Here is an 18457-nt window from a genome sequence, read left to right on the forward strand (position 1 = left end):
TTTTCTTCTGTGCCATATGAACAATTCATCCAGGCTAGCCATCTATTCTGAATGTTTGACTCACAAAGATAAAAGCTCAGTCTAGGGCTCTCATCTGATGTGTTACACACTTCTCTGTCCCCCTCTGCTGGTGATTTAAGGACAACACTAATATCCCTTGCAATCAGTTATATTTCTCTGATACAGTATTATGTTGAGTACATCATTGTTTCATACAATATTTAGCAGTCATTAACTGATTATGTTTTTACCCTGCCTTAAAATAGGGAACTTGAAAATGGGTGTAAAATATGTGGTTGACGTTACATTAAATTCTCACAGGTCAGAGTAATCCCAAGTGAATTTGTAAAAATATTTTAATATATTACAAGTATACTAACGTATACTTAAATGTACAAACATTTCAAACAATATACTTCAAATACAAGATGTCATTTTCTAGTATATCTTAATGTATACTATAAATATACTATCATTACACTTCATCACACTTATTAAAAGTGTACTTTATATTTGTTGTTTTTCAGTCTTTAAGTATACTATATGTTCTCTATCATTAAACTTAAACACACTAATTGAAACTGTATTTTAATTTAAAACGCTTTAATTCTAATTTAGTATAAATCATTCAAAATGCACTTCTAAAGTATTGATTTTTCTTAATGAAACTCTGCTTGTGAGTGACCAAGTACACTATGCAAGAATTCATACCCCTTTTATTTCTTCACATTTTATTGTGTTACAAAGTGGGTTTAACATTTATTTAAATGTCATTTGTTGTCATCAATGAACTCAAAACACTCTGTAATGTCAAAGTAATAAAAAAAAGTAAAATTAAGGATCTGCCCCTCTTAAGGATCCGCCCCTTTTCCCAATTTTCTCATAAAATGACATTCCCTAATCTAACTGCCTGTAACTCAGGCCCTGAAGCAAGGATATGCATATTCTTGGTACCATTTGAAAGGAAACACTGACATTTGTGGAAATGTAAAAGGAATGTAGGAGAATATAACACAATAGCAAGCAGTGTATGTGCAAAGTCTTAGACTGATCCAATTAACCATTGCATTTCTGTTCAAAACGTTGTATCAAGACTGCCCAAATGTGCCTAATTTGTTTATTGATAACGTTTCATGTTCAAAACTATGCACTCTCCTCAAACAATAGCATGGTATTCTTTCACTGTAATAGCTACTGTAAATTGGACGGTGCAGTTAGACTAACAAGAATTTAAGCTTTCTGCCAATATCAGATATGTCTATGTCCTGGGAAATGTTCTTGTTACTTACAACCTCATGCTAATCGTATTAGCCTACGTTAGCTCAACCATCTCGTGGACGGGACACCGATCCCGAAGAATTAATCAAAATTTGATAACTAAAATATAGCCACCTTATTTTCAAGCATGGTCGTGCCTGCATCATAGTATGGTTCAGTCTACTTTTCAACAGACACTGGGAGAGGAATTCACCTTTCAGCAGGAAAATAACATAAAACACTGCAGTTGCTTACCAAGAAGACAGTGAATGTTCCTGATTGGCCAAGTTAAAGTCTTGACTTAAGTCTGCTTGAAAATCTAGGGCAAGACTTGAAAATTGCTGTCTAGCCATGATCCTCAATATCTTGACTGAGCTTGAAGAATTATGAAAAGAACAAGGGCTGATATTGTACAATCCAGGTGTCTAATGCTCTTAGAGACATATCCAAGAAGGCTCACCACTGTAATTGATGCCAAAGGTAACATGTATAACATGTATTGACTTAAGGAGATGTATACGTATGCATCGACAATTTTACTTATTCAATTTCTATCAATCAAAAATATATATATAATTACAGCGTATTTTGTGTAGATTGTTGACCTTTTTTTTCATAAAATCAATTTTAATTCCACTTTGTAACAATAAATGTGAATACATCCAAGGGGTATGAATACTTTTGCAAGGCACTGTAGTTTCAGTGGCAATAATGAGTTTTAAAGTACTTTCTGAAATCCTGTTCAGAAGAGTGTAGAGAAAGTTGACAATGATAATGATTGTTTATTTCACATAAGGAAACATGCACAGCTGAGGAACTCTTCCTGAGTACACTTTTTCATAGCTCAAAAAATATATACTTAAATATACACTGCTCAAAAAAATAAAGGGAACACTTAAACAACACAATGCAACTCCAAGTCAATCACACTTCTGTGAAATCAAACTGTCCACTTAGGAAGCAGCACTGATTGACAATACATTTCACATGCTGTTGTGCAAATGGAATAGACAACAGGTGGAAATTATAGGCAATTAGCAAGACACCCCCAATAAAGGAGTGGTTCTGCAGGTGGTGACCACAGACCACTTCTCAGTTCCTATGCTTCCTGGCTGATGTTTTGGTCACTTTTGATGCTGGCGGTGCTTTCACTCTAGTGGTAGCATGAGACGGAGTCTACAACCCACACAAGTGGCTCAGGTAGTGCAGCTCATCCAGGATGGCACATCAATGCGAGCTGTGGCAAGAAGGTTTGCTGTGTCTGTCAGCGTAGTGTCCAGAGCATTGAGGCACTACCAGAAGACAGGCCAGTACATCAGGAGACGTGGAGGAGGCCGTAGGAGGGCAACAACCCAGCAGCAGGACCGCTACCTCCGCCTTTGTGCAAGGCGGAGCAGGAGGAGCGCTGCCAGAGCCCTGCAAAATGACCTCCAGCAGGCCACAAATGTGCATGTGTCTGCTCAAACGGTCAGAAACAGACTCCATGAGTGTGGTATGAGGGCCCGACGTCCACAGGTGGGGGTTGTGATTACAGCCCAACACCGTGCAGGACGTTTGGCATTTGCCAGAGAACACCAAGATTGGCAAATTCGCCACTGGCGCCCTGTGCTCTTCACAGATGAAGCAGGTTCACACTGAGCACATGTGACAGACGTGACAGAGTCTGGAGACGCCGTGGAGAACTTTCTGCTGCCTGCAACATCCTCCAGCATGACCGGTTTGGCGGTGGGTCAGTCATGGTGTGGGGTGGCATTTCTTTGGGGGGCCGCACAGCCCTCCATGTGCTCGCCAGAGGTAGCCTGACTGCCATTAGGTACCGAGATGAGGTCCTCAGACCCCTTGTGAGACCATATGCTGGTGCGGTTGGCCCTGGGTTCCTCCTAATGCAAGACAATGCTAGACCTCATGTGGCTGGAGTGTGTCAGCAGTTCCTGCAAGAGGAAGGCATTGATGCTATGGACTGGCCCGCCCGTTCCCCAGACCTGAATCCAATTGAGCACATCTGGGACATCATGTCTCGCTCCATCCACCAACGCCACGTTGCACCACAGACTGTCCAGGAGTTGGCGGATGCTTTAGTCCAGGTCTGGGAGGAGATCCCTCAGGAGACCATCCGCCACCTCATCAGGAGCATGCCCAGGCGTTGTAGGGAGGTCATACAGGCACGTGGAGGCCACACACACTACTGAGCCTCATTTTGACTTGTTCTAAGGACATTACATCAAAGTTGGATCAGCCTGTAGTGTGGTTTTCCACTTTAATTTTGAGTGTGACTCCAAATCCAGACCTCCATGGGTTGATAAATTGGATTTCCATAGATTCTTTTTGTGTGATTTTGTTGTCAGCACATTCAACTATGTAAAGAAAAAAGTATTTAATAAGATTATTTCATTCATTCAGATCTAGGATGTGTTATTTTAGTGTTCCCTTTATTTTTTTGAGCAGTGTACTTTAAAAAAGTATATTTAACATGAATGTCCACAAAATACATTGAAAGTATACTTTCAAAAAAATTTTGCAACTCTTTTGCATATAACCCAGCATCCTTTTCTGCAGTTTTGATTTATAATATGATATTGTTCCTTATATTTAGCTAATTCAAATGTTTTGATATTCACTTTCCCAAATGGAATAATGTTCTCTCTTTACTTACACAGTACACATTTTATTGAAATGTTAATTTATCACCGTAATGTGAACAGCTAAAGTGTGAAATCCCACTAGAGAACAGTTATGCACAGTTTTCAAAAGCTTTACTTGTAATTTGAGGCTCAAACCACAACTGCTTTGAAAATAGCATGTTTACATTGGTTGAGAATATGCCTTGGTCAATCAAGGTAGCATTAATATGGGTAATTAAAGTAGTTAATGTGGTTACTGAGTAGAAGTGTATTTGTGAAAGTATACTTGAAACATTAAAAATACACTGTTATTGTAAAGAAAATACAAAATAAATTTGACTCATATTGTTACATTCGTCTGAAGAACTGGACCAAGGTGCAGTGTGGTTTGGGTACATTTTACTTTCAATAAAAATGACACCGGAATTTTTTTTTTTACAAAAAATGAACGTAAAGCTATATGCAATGCAGAAAGCAACTACACACAAACATGATCCCACAATCACAGGTTGGAAAAAGGGCTGCCTAACTATGATCCCCAATCAGAGACAACGATAAACAGCTGCCTCTGATTAGGAACCATACAAGGCCAACAAAGAAATAGAAACCTAGATATGCCCACCCAAGTCACACCCTGACCTAACAAAATAGAGAATAAAAAAGGGCGTGACATATACCATTTTAGTATATTTCTAATTTATGAAAAATGTGCAAAAAATGTACTTAAAGGTGTATTCAAAGTATATTTGTTTTGCTCTTTATCTAGTATGCTAAGAATATATTTAAGTACAAAAAAGCTCATGTGCAATTTTCAAATTTTACCATAACAGATTTAAGTCAAAACTGTAACTTGGCCACTCAGGAACATTCACTGTCTACTTGGTAAGCAACTCCAGTTTATATTTGACCGTGTGTTGTAGGTTAGCTTCAAGTTTTAATGTCAAATGCACAAGTACAGTGAAATGCCTTTCTTTCTAACTCAAAACATAACAAAATGCAATAAATAATAGCAATGTATTTACTAGAAAAAAAACACAAGAAATAAGAATAAGATAAATGAAATACACAATAAAGTAAGTAAGTATGAAGGTAAGCATACTATATACTGGAAATATTTTTTTAAAGTCAGATACAATACCATATTTACAATGTACAGGGATACTGGAGTGATGGAGGTACAGTTGAAGTCGGAAGTTTACATACACTTAGGTTGGAGTCATTAAAACTCGTTTTTCAACCACTCCACAAATGTATTGTTAACAAACTATAGTTTTGGCAAGTCGGTTAGGACATCCACTTGGTGCATGACACAAGTAATTTTTTCCAACAATTGTTTACAGACAGATTATTTTACTTATCATTCACTCTATCACAATTCCAGTAGGTCAGAAGTTTACATACACTCAGTTGACAGTGCCTTTAAACAGCTTGGAAAATTACAGAAAATGTTGTCATGGCTTTAGAAGCTTCTGATAGGCTAATTGACATCATTTAAGTCAATTGGAGGTGTACCTGTGGATGTATTTCAAGGCCTACCTTCTAACTCAGTGCCTTTTTGCTTGACATCATGGGATAATCAAAGAAAATCTGCCAAGACCTCAGAAAGTAAATTGCAGACCTCCACAAATCTGGTTCATCCTTGGGAGCAGTTTCCAAACACCTGAAGGTACCACGTTCATCTGTACAAACAATAGTACGCAAGTATAAACACCATGGGACCACGCAGCCATGATACCGCTCAGGAAGGAGACACGTTCTGTCTCCTAGAGATTAATGTATTTGGTGCGAAAAGTGCAAATCAATCCCAGAACAACAGCAAAGGACCTTGTGAAGATGCTGGAGGAAACAGGTACAAAAGTATCTATATCCACAGTAAAACAAGTCCTATATCGACATAACCTGAAAGCTTACTTAGCAAGGAAGAAGCCACTGCTCCATAACCGCCATTAAAAAAGCCAGACTACGGTTTGCAACTGCACATGTGGACAAAGATCATACTATTTGGAGAAATGTCCTCTCGTCTGATAAAACAAAAATAGAACTGTTTAGCCATAATGACCATTGTTATGTTTGGAGGAAATAGGGTGATGCTTGCAAGCCGAAGAACACCATCCAACCGTGAAGCACGGGGGTGGCAGCATCATGTTGTGGGGGAGCTTTGCTGCAGGAGGGACTGGTGCACTTCACAAAATAGATGGCATCATGAAGTAGGAAAACTATGTGGATATATTGAAACAACATCTCAAGACATCAGTCAGAAAGTTAAAGCTTGGTTGCAAATGGGTCTTCCAAATGGACAATGACCCAAGCACACTTCCAAAGTTGTGGAAAAATAACCTCTTACATCTAGACGTTCCGCTAGCGGAACACCGCTCCAATATCCAATGATAGGGCGTGGCGCAAAATACAAACTCCTCGAAAATCCGAAAACTTCAATTTTTCAAACATATGACTATTTTACAGCATTTTAAAGACAAGACTCTCCTTTATCTAACCACACTGTCCGATTTCAAAAAGGCTTTACAACGAAAGCGAAACATTAGATTATGTCAGGAGAGTACCCAGCCAGAAATAATCAGACACCCATTTTTCAAGCTAGCATATAATGTCACAAAAACCAAAACCACAGCTAAATGCAGCACTAACCTTTGATGATCTTCATCAGATGACACTCCTAGGACATTATGTTATACAATACATGCATGTTTTGTTCAATCAAGTACATATTTATATCAAAAACCAGCTTTTACATTAGCATGTGACGTTCAGAACTAGCATTTCCACCGAACACTTCCGGTGAATTTACTAAATTACTCACGATAAACGTTCACAAAAAACATAATTATTTTAAGAATTATAGATACAGAACTCCTTTATGCAATCGCGGTGTCCGATTTTAAAATTGCTTTTCGGTGAAAGCACATTTTGCAATATTCTGAGTAGATAGCCCGGCCATCACAGGCTAGCTATTTTGACACCCACCAAGTTTGGTACTCACCAAACTCAGATTTACTATAAGAAAAATTGGATTACCTTTGCTGTTCTTCGTCAGAATGCACTCCCAGGACTTCTACTTCAACAACAAATGTTGGTTTGGTTCCAAATAATCCATAGTTATATCAAAATAGCGGCGTTTTGTTCGTGCGTTCAAGACACTATCCGAAGGGTAACGATGGGTGACGCGCGGACGCGTATCGTGACAAAAAAATTCAAAATATTCCATTACCGTACTTCGAAGCATGTCAAACGCTGTTTAAAATCAATTTTTATGCGATTTTTCTCGTAAAATAGCGATAATATTCCGACCGGGAGTCGTTTTCGTTCAAAGACTGAAAATGTAAAATGGCCTCTTCACGTGCATGCGTGCGCCCGTCTCATTGTTCTCAGATCGACCACTATCCAAATGCGCTACTGTTTTTCAGCCAGAGACTGCAGAGTCATCATTCAGCGTTCTGGCGCCTTCTGAGAGCCTATGGGAGCCTTAGAAAGTGTCACGTTACAGCAGAGATCCTCTGTTTTGGATAGAGATGACAAATAAGGCCAAGAAATGGTCAGACAGGGTACTTCCTGTACAGAATCTTCTCAGGTTTTGGCCTGCCATTTGAGTTCTGTTATACTCACAGACACCATTCAAACAGTTTTAGAAACTTTGGAGTGTTTTCTATCCAAAGCTACTAATTATATGCATATTCTAGTTTCTGGGCAGGTGTAATAACCAGATTAAATCGGGTACGTTTTTTATCCGGCCGTGAAAATACTGCCCCCTATCCATAACAGGACAATGAAGTCAAGCTATTGAAGTGGCCATCACAAAGCCCTGACCTCAATCCCATAGAGAATGTGTGGGCAGAACTGAAAAAGTGTGTGTGAGCAAGGATGCCTACAAACCTGACTCAGTTACACCAGCTCTGTCAGGAGGAATGGGCCAAAATTCACCCAACTTATTGTGGGAAGCTTGTGGAAGGCTACCCGAAATGTTTGACCCAAGTTAAACAATTTAAAAGGTACCAAATACTAATTGAGTGTATGTAAACTTCTGACCCACTGGGAATGTGATGAAAGCAATATAAGCTGAAATAAATCAGTCTTTACTATTAGTCTGACATTTCACATTCTTAAAATAAAGTGGTGATCCTAACTGACCTAAGATAGGGAATTTTTACTAGGATTAAATATCAGGAATTGTGAAAAACTGAGTTTAAATATATTTGGCTAAGGTGTATGTAAACTTCCGACTTCAAATGTATGGCAGCCAAACTTGGAGACGCAGCAGTAGAGCTGGCAACAAAGGAAGTTGAGTGTGAAGTGTTCCTGGAGGAAAATAAACAAAAGGAAAGGATACAACACTTCAAAGAGCAGCAAAGTTCAGAAAGGTGAACTGGAACGACTACAGGCAGAGAGAGACGTAAGGGCAGCTCGGGCCAGGTTGGAGGCCTACAACCAGGAGGTTGTATGGGAAACTAGCTTCAAAACTGCCAACAACATTACTCCAACTACCAACCAACAATCCTCCAATGCCCCAGCATCATCATCTCATGTGAATGTGACTTCTCTGGCTCAAGCCTTACAAGATAGCCCTTAATCGACTTCCAATGCCAGAGCCATTTGTATTCAATGGGGATCAAATTCAATTCCTTGAGTGGAAAGCCTAATTTGTGTCACTTATCTATCAAAGAAGCATCTCGTCAGCTGACAAGCTTTATTATCTTAAGAAGTACGTGGGTAGACCTGCTCGTAAGACCCTGGATGGTACTTTCTACAGAAATTATGATTGAGCCTACAAAGACGCATGGCACAAACTCAACCATAGATATGGCCAGCCATAAATGATAAGACAGGTGGAACTACGTGGCTAATAACTGTTGTAACGGGGATCATTATCGTAGCAACACATCTTTGGGGGTGAAGGCTTTCCCGCGCGATGTTAGCTAAGTTTTCATGTTACCGGGTGTAGTTCGTAAAGGTTGATATGTGTATGTTAGGATGAAGCGTGAATTCATGCCAGGAATAATAAGTGTGAAGTTTGATTTCCTCCCTTCTGTAATAAGCAGCCAATGAGGTATTTTTTCCTTTATTCGTGTGTTCAATCTGATACTGTTATAGCTCCGGCTAAACTGTTTATGTATGTAATTACTTCAGTGTTATACCAAGCTAATAAGTCACTCATAAGACAAGAAGGTGTAAGAGTGTGCTTAAACTGTATTTTCATTTACTTTATAGTTCTCACGGAAGGTGATAATTCTGACTAAACTACAGAATAAAGCCGGCAGTTAAAATCAAGGAACGGTTGTGCTCGTGGTTACTGGAGGGAGTTACAGTGAGAACTCAATGCTCTTCACGAGCAAGAGAGAAAGAAGAATCTCATCCAGCTGTAAACGTCTACAAGATGCCCAAATCCTGGTAGGCCCTGTCATCTGCCAGATAAGAGTTTTGCACCTACCTGCAACCTAAGAAGAAAATCTCCACATAAGGAAGCATCGTGAGGCAACATAAGGTCAAGGCTAACAGGAAAGTCAGACACGTATGTACAAGTCAAGGTGTTTGAAGGTGGCCCTAGCCTTGTGAACTGCTAATAAGAGACTAAGATTACAATTCGTGAGGACTGGAGATAGTTGTGTATTTCATCAAGACGCTGGTATTATGCATTTGTTCTTTCTATCTTAATGTATCGCTGTTATGTGTATTACTGGAAAAATATGATTTGATACTTACTAAAACAATATATATATTGCGACAAAACATTAAGGGTCAGCGTACACCTATTCATTATATTTTCACCTGTAAGTTAATAGTGTAATTGTTTGGTAAGGTGTTTGTTCAAGCCTTTGTTACAAGCATTATACATGTTTATACCACGTACTAAGGTTTAAATTACCTACTCACTTATCCAAACCTTACCTAGAATTGATTTGATTTGATTTAGAATGTCAGAAAAGGGTAGTTTCACTAAAGGTGATAGAGATGGGGTGGGTCAAGTTGAGCAGCTGCAGCAACACCTCGCAAACTTCAAGCCTTCATCAGAACAAACAGAGCAGCAGGAAGAGACCCAGACTGGTGTGGAGTCACGGCTGCCAGAGAATGATGATACAGAAGCTGCTAATGAGACATCACAACTAGAGCCACGAAAAGGTGAGAGGGTCCGCAGGTTAACTGAAAAGGGCAGAGAACTGCGCGACGAAAGGTGGAGACAGCTCGAACATCGTTTCAGAGTCAGCTATGAGAAGTGGAAGGCTCTGGTAAAGGAAGCAAAACTGTCACTGACAGGCTGTTGCTCTGAAGACCTACTAGAAGACCTCTTAAACAAGATCAGCCATACCTCTACAGAGCTAAACCTTGTTTATGTAAATTTGCGTCAAATTGACATTCCCGACAACGATATACGCCACAGAGTTGATACGTGTGAAGCAGTTACAATGTCTATTATCAAGACTGTAAGGTGTCATCTAAAGGCCAGGGAAGAAGGTCAAAGTAACCAGATAGAGCTGCACTGGAAGGACAGCAATTCCTTGTGCATGTCTGAACTCTCACATAAGTCAAGTCTCAACTATCAGCCCTCAAGCATTTCCTCCCAGTCTCAAAGCAACTCAAAGGTCAACTCCAGACACTCAAGCGTGTCATCTGTCAAGAGACAAGAGGCTGCGGCGGAAGTTGCTGCTAACCAAGCAGCTTTAGAAGTAATGGTTGAGCAAGAACGCCAACTAGAAGAGCTTCAGAGACTCGAAGATGAAGATAAGAAGAGGACAGCGGAGCAAGAAGCTGAGGCTGTGAAACGCAGCTTAGAAGAAGCTAGGCTGCGAGTCAAGTTAGAGGTAGAAAATGCTGCCAGACGAAGGACGCTAGAAGACAAGCGTAGAGAGTTAGAGCGCCTAGAAGTGCTCAAGAAACTAAATACTGCCAAGGCAAGGATGCAAGTGTATGAGCAAGATGAAAACTCAGAGAGTAGTTCTCTCTTCTCGTCCTCTAACTGCAAATCTGTGAAAGAAGTCATGCACAGAAGTGGCTCATCTCACAGTCTCTCACCACAACATGTTGTGACAAGCACACAACATGAAGATAGCACCAAGACCATGTTCAGGTTACTAGCGGAATCAATCAGTGAAAGCCGCCTCCCCATACCAGAACCAGTAACATTCAATGGAGAACCACTCACGTTCACTGACTGGAAGGTCTCTTTTCAGACTCTGATAGACAGGAAGAACATACCAGCAACTGAGAAGATATATTACTTAAGAAAATATGTCGGTGGGCCTGCCAAGAAAGCCATCGAAAGTTACTTTATGTTAGGAACAGAGTCAGCCTACCATGCTGCGTGGACCATTCTTGAAGAAAGGTACGGAAACAAATTCCTCGTCGCCAAGTCCTTCAGAGATAAGCTCAATGCATGGCCTAAGATAGGATCCAAGGACAGTCTTGAACTTAGAGACCTTGTAGATTTTCTTCGCAGCTGTGAGGCTGCTATGTCTCAGAATAAGGGCCTGGAGGTGCTTAATGACTGTAATGAAAACCAAAAGATCCTCGCTAAACTTCCAGATTGGCTAACTTCAAGATGGAATAGAAAGGTCATAGACATCTTAGAAGAAACTGAGACCTTTCCCAGCTTCAGTCAGTTTGTGAAGTTTCTCACTAGAGAAGCCAAGATCGCTTGCAATCCTGTAACATCCCTTCACGCTTTGAAACCAAGCGAAGATGGAAAACCTTAGACGCCAAGGATTCAAAGCCCTGGAGCAAGGGTATTGGCAACTAACTCTGATGAGAAAGATACTGTCACTAGTTGTGTCTTCTGTGAGAAGTCAGGTCATAGTCTCCACAAATGTTGGAACTTCATGGATAAGCCCACCGCAGAGCGACAGAAGTTTGTTCAAGAGAATAAATTGTGCTTCGGCTGTTTAAGGCCTGGGCATCGTTCAAAAGATTGTGATAACAGGAACACCTGTGACACGTGTCAGAGGAGGCATCCATCCTGCCTGCACGAAGATCGTACTAAAGAAAGGTCAAGGGATAGGAAGACAGAGCCACCACAAGATAAGGGGACAAGTGCGTCAAGTGAGGCCATATCTAACAGAGTCGTAAGGGACATTAACAACACTCACACCTCCACAATCATTCCAGTATGGGTGTCAACCACAAGCGAGCCCGATCGTGAAGTTCTCGTGTATGCACTTCTTGACACCCAGAGCGACACCACCTTTATCCTTGAAGAGACAACAAAAGCTCTCAATACAAGGAAGGAGCCAGTACATCTGAAAATCTCTACAATGGCTTCAAGGAATACCATCGTGCCCAGCCAGAAGCTGTCTGGTTTGCAGGTTAGAGGGTTTTACTTGGAGAAGAAAATCCCTCTGCCAACGACCTACTCGAGAGAGTTTATTCCTGCAAACAGAGATCATATTCCTACTCCAGAGACGGCAAGAGCATGGTCTCATCTTGAACACATTGCAGAGGAGATTGCTCCTCAACAGAGCTGTGATGTCGGTCTCTTAATTGGCTACAACTGCTCCCAGGCTCTCCTTCCAAGAGAAATTGTGTCTGGTAAGGGAAATCAGCCTTTTGCTCAGAGAACAGACCTTGGCTGGAGCATAGTCGGCTATGGAAACCCATGTATCGACTATGGCGACGCTATTGGAGTGAGTCATCAGGTGATCGTTAGACAGGTGATGCCAAGTCTTCAATCTTCTTCCAACCTCACAAATCAAGTACACTATGTTTGTAGAACACGCGTAAGAGAGGTAATCACAGCACTGGACGTTATCAAGATGCTTGAATCCGACTTCAATGAGAGAGCTACAGAAGAGGACCTCATATCTCAAGAGGATATCCGGTTCCTGACAAAATGAAAGCGGGCATCAAACGCAAGGACAATGGACATTACGAGATGCCGCTGCCGTTTAAGGAAGAAAGACCCAACCTGCCGAACAATAAAACATGTGCAGTTCACCGCCTCAAGTGCCTGGAAAGGAGGCTAAGGAGAGACAAGCAGTACTACAAGGACTACACAGCATTTATGGAAGAGACCATAGCTTGTGGAGATGCTGAGAAGGTCTCCAAGGAAGAAATGAACAAACATCCAGCATGGTACATCCCACATCATGGGGTTTACCACCCACAAAAACCTGGGAAGATACGAGTCGTCTTTGACTGCTCAGCTAAGTTTCGAGAGACGTCCTTGAATGACCATCTCCTCACCGGTCCAGAGTTGACAAACACATTGCTGGGTGTCCTTTGTCGTTTTCGTAAGGGTCCAGTTGCAATCATGTGTGATGTAGAGCGCATGTTCCACCAGTTTCATGTGAAAGCAGAAGACCAAGATTATCTGCGGTTCCTTTGGTGGGAGAACGGAGATCTAGAGTCTCAACCCTCAGTGTATCGTATGAAGGTCCACTTGTTCGTTGCAGCTTCATCTCCTGGTTGTGCCAACTATGGTCTCAAACATCTCACTGCCGAAGGACGAGGAAGCTTCAGCGAGAAGTCTATCCAGTTCATAGAAAGGAACTTTTATGTTGATGATGGGGTTGACGAGCGTATCGTCTGAAGCTGAAGCGGCCCAGCTGGTGAAAGAAGCAAGAGAGCTTCCAAGATTACGACCATACCACGACTGGAACTTTCAGCAGCGGTGGTAGCTGTTCGAACAAGTGACATGCTCAAAAGGAAGCTAGAGATACAAGGTCTACAGGAATACTTCTGGACAGACTCGAAGGTAGTTCTTGGCTACATCAACAATGAAGCCAGAAGATTCCATGTCTTTGTAGCTAACTGTATCCAACGCATTAAGCAAAGCACAGATCCCGAACAATGGAGAAATGTGACCTCTGAAGAGAATCCTGCGGATCATGCTTCCAGAGGTCTCACATCAGAACAGCTCATGGCTTCCAACTGGTTCACAGGTCCAGACTTTCGTTGGCAAGAAGAACTTCCCAAAGGACAAGTCAAGGGGGGAGAGTTCTCAGACAATGACCCAGAGCTGCAGAAATCCCTGGTCCATGATACCCAGGCAAAGGAAGAAAGATCGTTACTAGATCACCTTCACAAGTTCTCAGACTGGACAAGAGTGGTAAAAGCTATTGCCAGGCTCAAACGACGTGTCAAGGAAGCCATAGGCTTAAAATTGAGGTCCAGTGAAGCTACAAGCATAGAAGAAAGGAGAGAGGCAGAGCTCACCATTATAAGGATGGTTCAAGAAGCAGCCTTCTCCCATGAGATACACAACCTTAGGCACCAGAAAGACATCAAGACCAAAGATAAAGCAAGCAAGTTGCATAAATTGAGTCCATTCCTGGATGAGAGAGGTAAACGCATCACCAAACCCACCTATCTGGAGAGGCCCATCCATAAGACAGTCACCCTCCTGGAAGCTGATCAAAAAACCCTGCAGACCCCTTTCACAGAAATCACAGGTGATTGGTGGGAGTGTAACTGACAGTTAATCTGTAAGTCTATGTCGTTGTTTTTTTGTTTGAATTGTTTACGTGTTCGCTATGCGGAGTAAATGATAAGACAGGTGGAACTACGTGGCTAATAACTGTTGTAACGGGGATCATTATCGTAGCAACACATCTTTGGGGGTGAAGGCTTTCCCGCGCGATGTTAGCTAAGTTTTCATGTTACCGGGTGTAGTTCGTAAAGGTTGATATGTGTATGTTAGGATGAAGCGTGAATTCATGCCAGGAATAATAAGTGTGAAGTTTGATTTCCTCCCTTCTGTAATAAGCAGCCAATGAGGTATTTTTTCCTTTATTCGTGTGTTCAATCTGATACTGTTATAGCTCCGGCTAAACTGTTTATGTATGTAATTACTTCAGAGTTATACCAAGCTAATAAGTCACTCATAAGACAAGAAGGTGTACGAGTGTGCTTAAACTGTATTTTCATTTACTTTATAGTTCTCACGGAAGGTGATAATTCTGACTAAACTACAGAATAAAGCCGCCAGTTATAATCAAGGAACGGTTGTGCTCGTGGTTACTGGAGGGAGTTACATTGTTCAATGCCTGTCAAGATGCTATACCTCATGTTATAGGTTTTCCGATATTAAATGGCTGTGAAGAGAATCAGAAGCTAGTTCAAAAACTGCCTGACTGGGCAGCTTCTTGCTGAAACAAACAAGTTACACAAGCCTTGAACAATAGTCAAGAATTCCCTAGTTTCCAGGACTTTGCTACTTTGTAACAATGGAAGCAGAGATTGCCTGCAATCCGATAACTTCTTTCTATGTTCTCCATTCATCCAAATGTACCACTGAGAAAAGATACGTCAGGGAGACCAAGAGGAACAAGGCTAGTGTTCTCAGCACTCAAACAATCACAGATAGTGAGATTCAAAAGTCAGCCAAAGGAAGTGCAAGCCTTCGTGTATGTTTTGCCAGGACAACAAGCAACAGCTCCATGGCTGTTCTAAATTCATGACTAAGTCTTTGGAGGAGAGACTGAAAATACCAAAGTGAATGCTGTGGTGGCTTAAATTTACAACACCAGTCTAGACATGCTGACACGATGACTGTGGTGGCTTAAATTTACAACACCAGTCTAGACATGCTGACACGATGACTGTGGTGGTTTAAATTTACAACACCAGTCTAGACATGCTGACATGATGACTGTGGTGGTGTAAATTTACAACACCAGTCTAGACATGCTGACCCTATGACTGTGGTGGTTTAAATTTTCAACACCAGTCTAGACATGCTGAGAGGATGACTGTTTGTTTTGCCATAAAACGTTACACCTAAATGAGAGGGAAAGACATTAAGTACATTTGAACAGAATTTATGTAGTAAATAATCACTTCAGACATTTTTTTTCTTTATTTTTAATTAATAGATGAATTGTTAATCCATCACCAACTGACTTAAAACACTTAAATCCCATTATGATTTTTCATATTTCATACACTCAAAAATCAAATGTCAATCATTTGAATTTTGTTTTTAGATTTGTTTTAGAATATTGACAAAATAATACTAGACAATTTCATTTTCAGCATGTTTCATGCTGCTCCATACTTTTTAGACATGTATTTCATCACTAGCGAAGTAAGCTTTCTTTCAGCAAACATATATGTGACAGCAAACAAATGTATGTGACAGAAAACACATGTATAGGACAATGTACTAAACAACCTGTATTATGTACCAGTATTGTTTACCATTTGCATATGATCCACACCAAATTGTGAGTAAGAAATACAGTACAACTTATTCTGTTTGGACCAGCAGGTCTCCCGGTTTATTTACCTTTGCTCTTCACTCTGGGTTTTCTCTGTTTTCTTCTTATCTGCATGGGACATTTTCTCTGTTTTCTTTTTATCTAGTTGAGGTATGTTTTCCACGCTTTTTGAGTCTGGTTTAGCGCTGTTCTCTATCTTCGTGTTCCCTAGATGTGGCATTGTTTTCTTGGACCTTCGTTTGAGTAGCACTCTGACAAAGGAGAACAGAGCACCTACAGAGCCCAGTGGGATGGTCAGTAGTAAGGCCACCACATCCAGGCTGTAGTAGGAGTACCAGGGCATGCTGTAGGCCTCAGTACGGAGGTGGGATGCTCCTTTGTTCCTGATCACATACTCAACCCAGAAGACTGCACGATCCAGTGGATGCAGAGGCTGGTCTCTGTGTAGGCTGGAAAGTCTCTTCATGCTGCGCTGGTAAGAAGGGTTCTTCAGGATGTCCTGCAACGCCTCCAGGAACTCCCATTCCGTGAGTGTGGCTGCATCCAGCACCTGGGCCGCTCCCTTGGCTTGCAGACGCACCAGGTTGTCCTGCTGGTCAAACAGCAGAGGCAGGCCCAGCACAGGGACACCATGGTAGATGGCCTCATAGACACCATTGGTGCCTCCATGGGCCACGAAGGCGCGGGTCTTTGGGTGGCCCAGGAGGTCGTTCTGGGGAAGCCAGTCCAGCAGCAGGGTGTTGTTCCCTAGAGATGATGGTCTTTTTCCCATTAATCTCCATACAACCTTCTGTGGCAGTTGGGCAAAGGCGGCAGCGACAGCCTCAGTCACCTCCTTAGGCAGAACAGAGATTAGGGTGCCCAGGGACATCACCACCACCCCCTGCTCCCCAGAGCTCTGCATGAAGGCCTCCAGCTCCCCAGGCAGTGGCTTGGCCGGTCGGCACTGGAACCCCCCTATGTAGACCACATTAGGCATAGTGGGCCGCGGGAACTCAAATACAAAGTCCACCCTCATCAGCCACATGTCAGCTGACTGCTGCAAGGATAGCAGGTCAGTCCCTGGGGGGAAATGCTGATCCAGTATGTCACTGTAAATGGGTAGCACCAACAGGCGCTCCTGGAGGAGGTTGATGATGTAATGCATGAGGTTTTGTGTCCTCTGGAGGAGACCCATGTTGTCAGTGAGCCCAGAGCCTGGTACAGGCACATACGAGATAGGAGAGGGGGCTATGGAGAAATGGCCCTCTCCAAAGCTCATCCAGCGCACATTGTAGACCATGGTCAGGTTGAGGTAATGTGCTAAAATGATACCAGCAGGCATGCCGGGGTCCGTGAGCATGAGATCAAAGCTTGAGTCCTTGAGCTGTGTCATCAGGGCCCAGTCCTCCAGCATAATGGAGAGCATGGTGCGGGTGGCGCTGTGGGCAGCTCTCAGAATGGACACCAACTCTCTGATCTGGACCAGGCTGCCCATCACCAGGCCTTTCCTGCGTCCCTCCAGGACATTACGCACTGCCTGCTCAAAAAAGCTCAGGTTGAACTTTGTAACCCCCAGCTTTACCGTGACTGAGGTGTAGTGTGGTGAACGCTCCCTGACGAACCAGCTTTCAGCCTGTCGTATCACAGTCATCTGGTGACTACGCCCATGGAGCTCCTTCACCAGCACCTCCATGTTGACCCAGTGGCTGCCGTCTATAGGGAACACCAGGATCCTGCTGCCATGGCAACCAAGGGGCAGTGTGAGGAGGAGCATCAATGGGAGGAGGAGCCAGACAAAGGTGGGCAGAACCAGAGATCTCTGCACACGCTCAGACATTTCTCTCACCTTCACAGAAACAAGAGCATAGTCATGGGAAACGGAAATGTCAAAAATATATACAAAATGGTATCCATTTTTATAATAGCAACAAAAAAACTAAAATTAATATAAGAAATAATGTAATGCATAGAGTTTATATTCTTGTACAGTACAATTACAGTAAGCTTGGAATTATATATTTTCCACAAATGAGAACTTACTATATTTTGAATTTGAATTTTGTGGTGATTCGATTTTTATTCCTGTTCTGTGTGATACTGTCTGATTGAGGCCGGTGATTATTTAGTATTCGCCACTACGAGCTCAAAATCATTTTATTTTTAATCTCAATGATCTTAATGTCTGACATTAATTTTACTCTGCGTATCAAGACCTCTTTAAAATGAGAAAGAGTATTAATCCGACAGGGATTAAAATAGTAGCTTGATAATATAAGACTATGCAATTTGAATAGTCTATCAAAATGTATATTATTGGACTCCATAAAGATAAATAGCAATGTGCCAGTAAGTATTAGGTTATGAGTTGACTAGCAAGAAGAGTGTCGTTAAGAGTGATTTTGGGGTCTGAGCAGGCCTACAAGCTAAAGACCTGAGCCA

At 41.9% G+C, this 18457-nt stretch overlaps 1 protein-coding gene across 1 annotated transcript; it reads right to left on the bottom strand.

The window, feature by feature from the left end:
• Nucleotides 1-15871: 15871 nt before the first annotated feature.
• Nucleotides 15872-17861, bottom strand: ugt5g2 (UDP glucuronosyltransferase 5 family, polypeptide G2). The gene has a single exon (XM_045690400.2). The coding sequence runs from the start codon at nucleotides 17853-17855 to the stop codon at nucleotides 16101-16103; it is 1755 nt and encodes a 584-aa protein (XP_045546356.1). The 5' UTR covers nucleotides 17856-17861; the 3' UTR covers nucleotides 15872-16100.
• Between the last annotated feature and the right edge of the window lie 596 nt (nucleotides 17862-18457).

The sequence above is a fragment of the Salmo salar genome, chromosome 11, assembly GCF_965601325.2.
Source record: "Salmo salar chromosome 11, fSalSal1, whole genome shotgun sequence".
NCBI classification, from domain to species: domain Eukaryota; kingdom Metazoa; phylum Chordata; class Actinopteri; order Salmoniformes; family Salmonidae; genus Salmo; species Salmo salar.

Bases quoted from the DNA above. Each gene is read 5' to 3' on its own strand.
- ugt5g2 (XM_045690400.2), bottom strand. From the start codon at position 17,855: ATGTCTGAGCGTGTGCAGAGATCTCTGGTTCTGCCCACCTTTGTCTGG.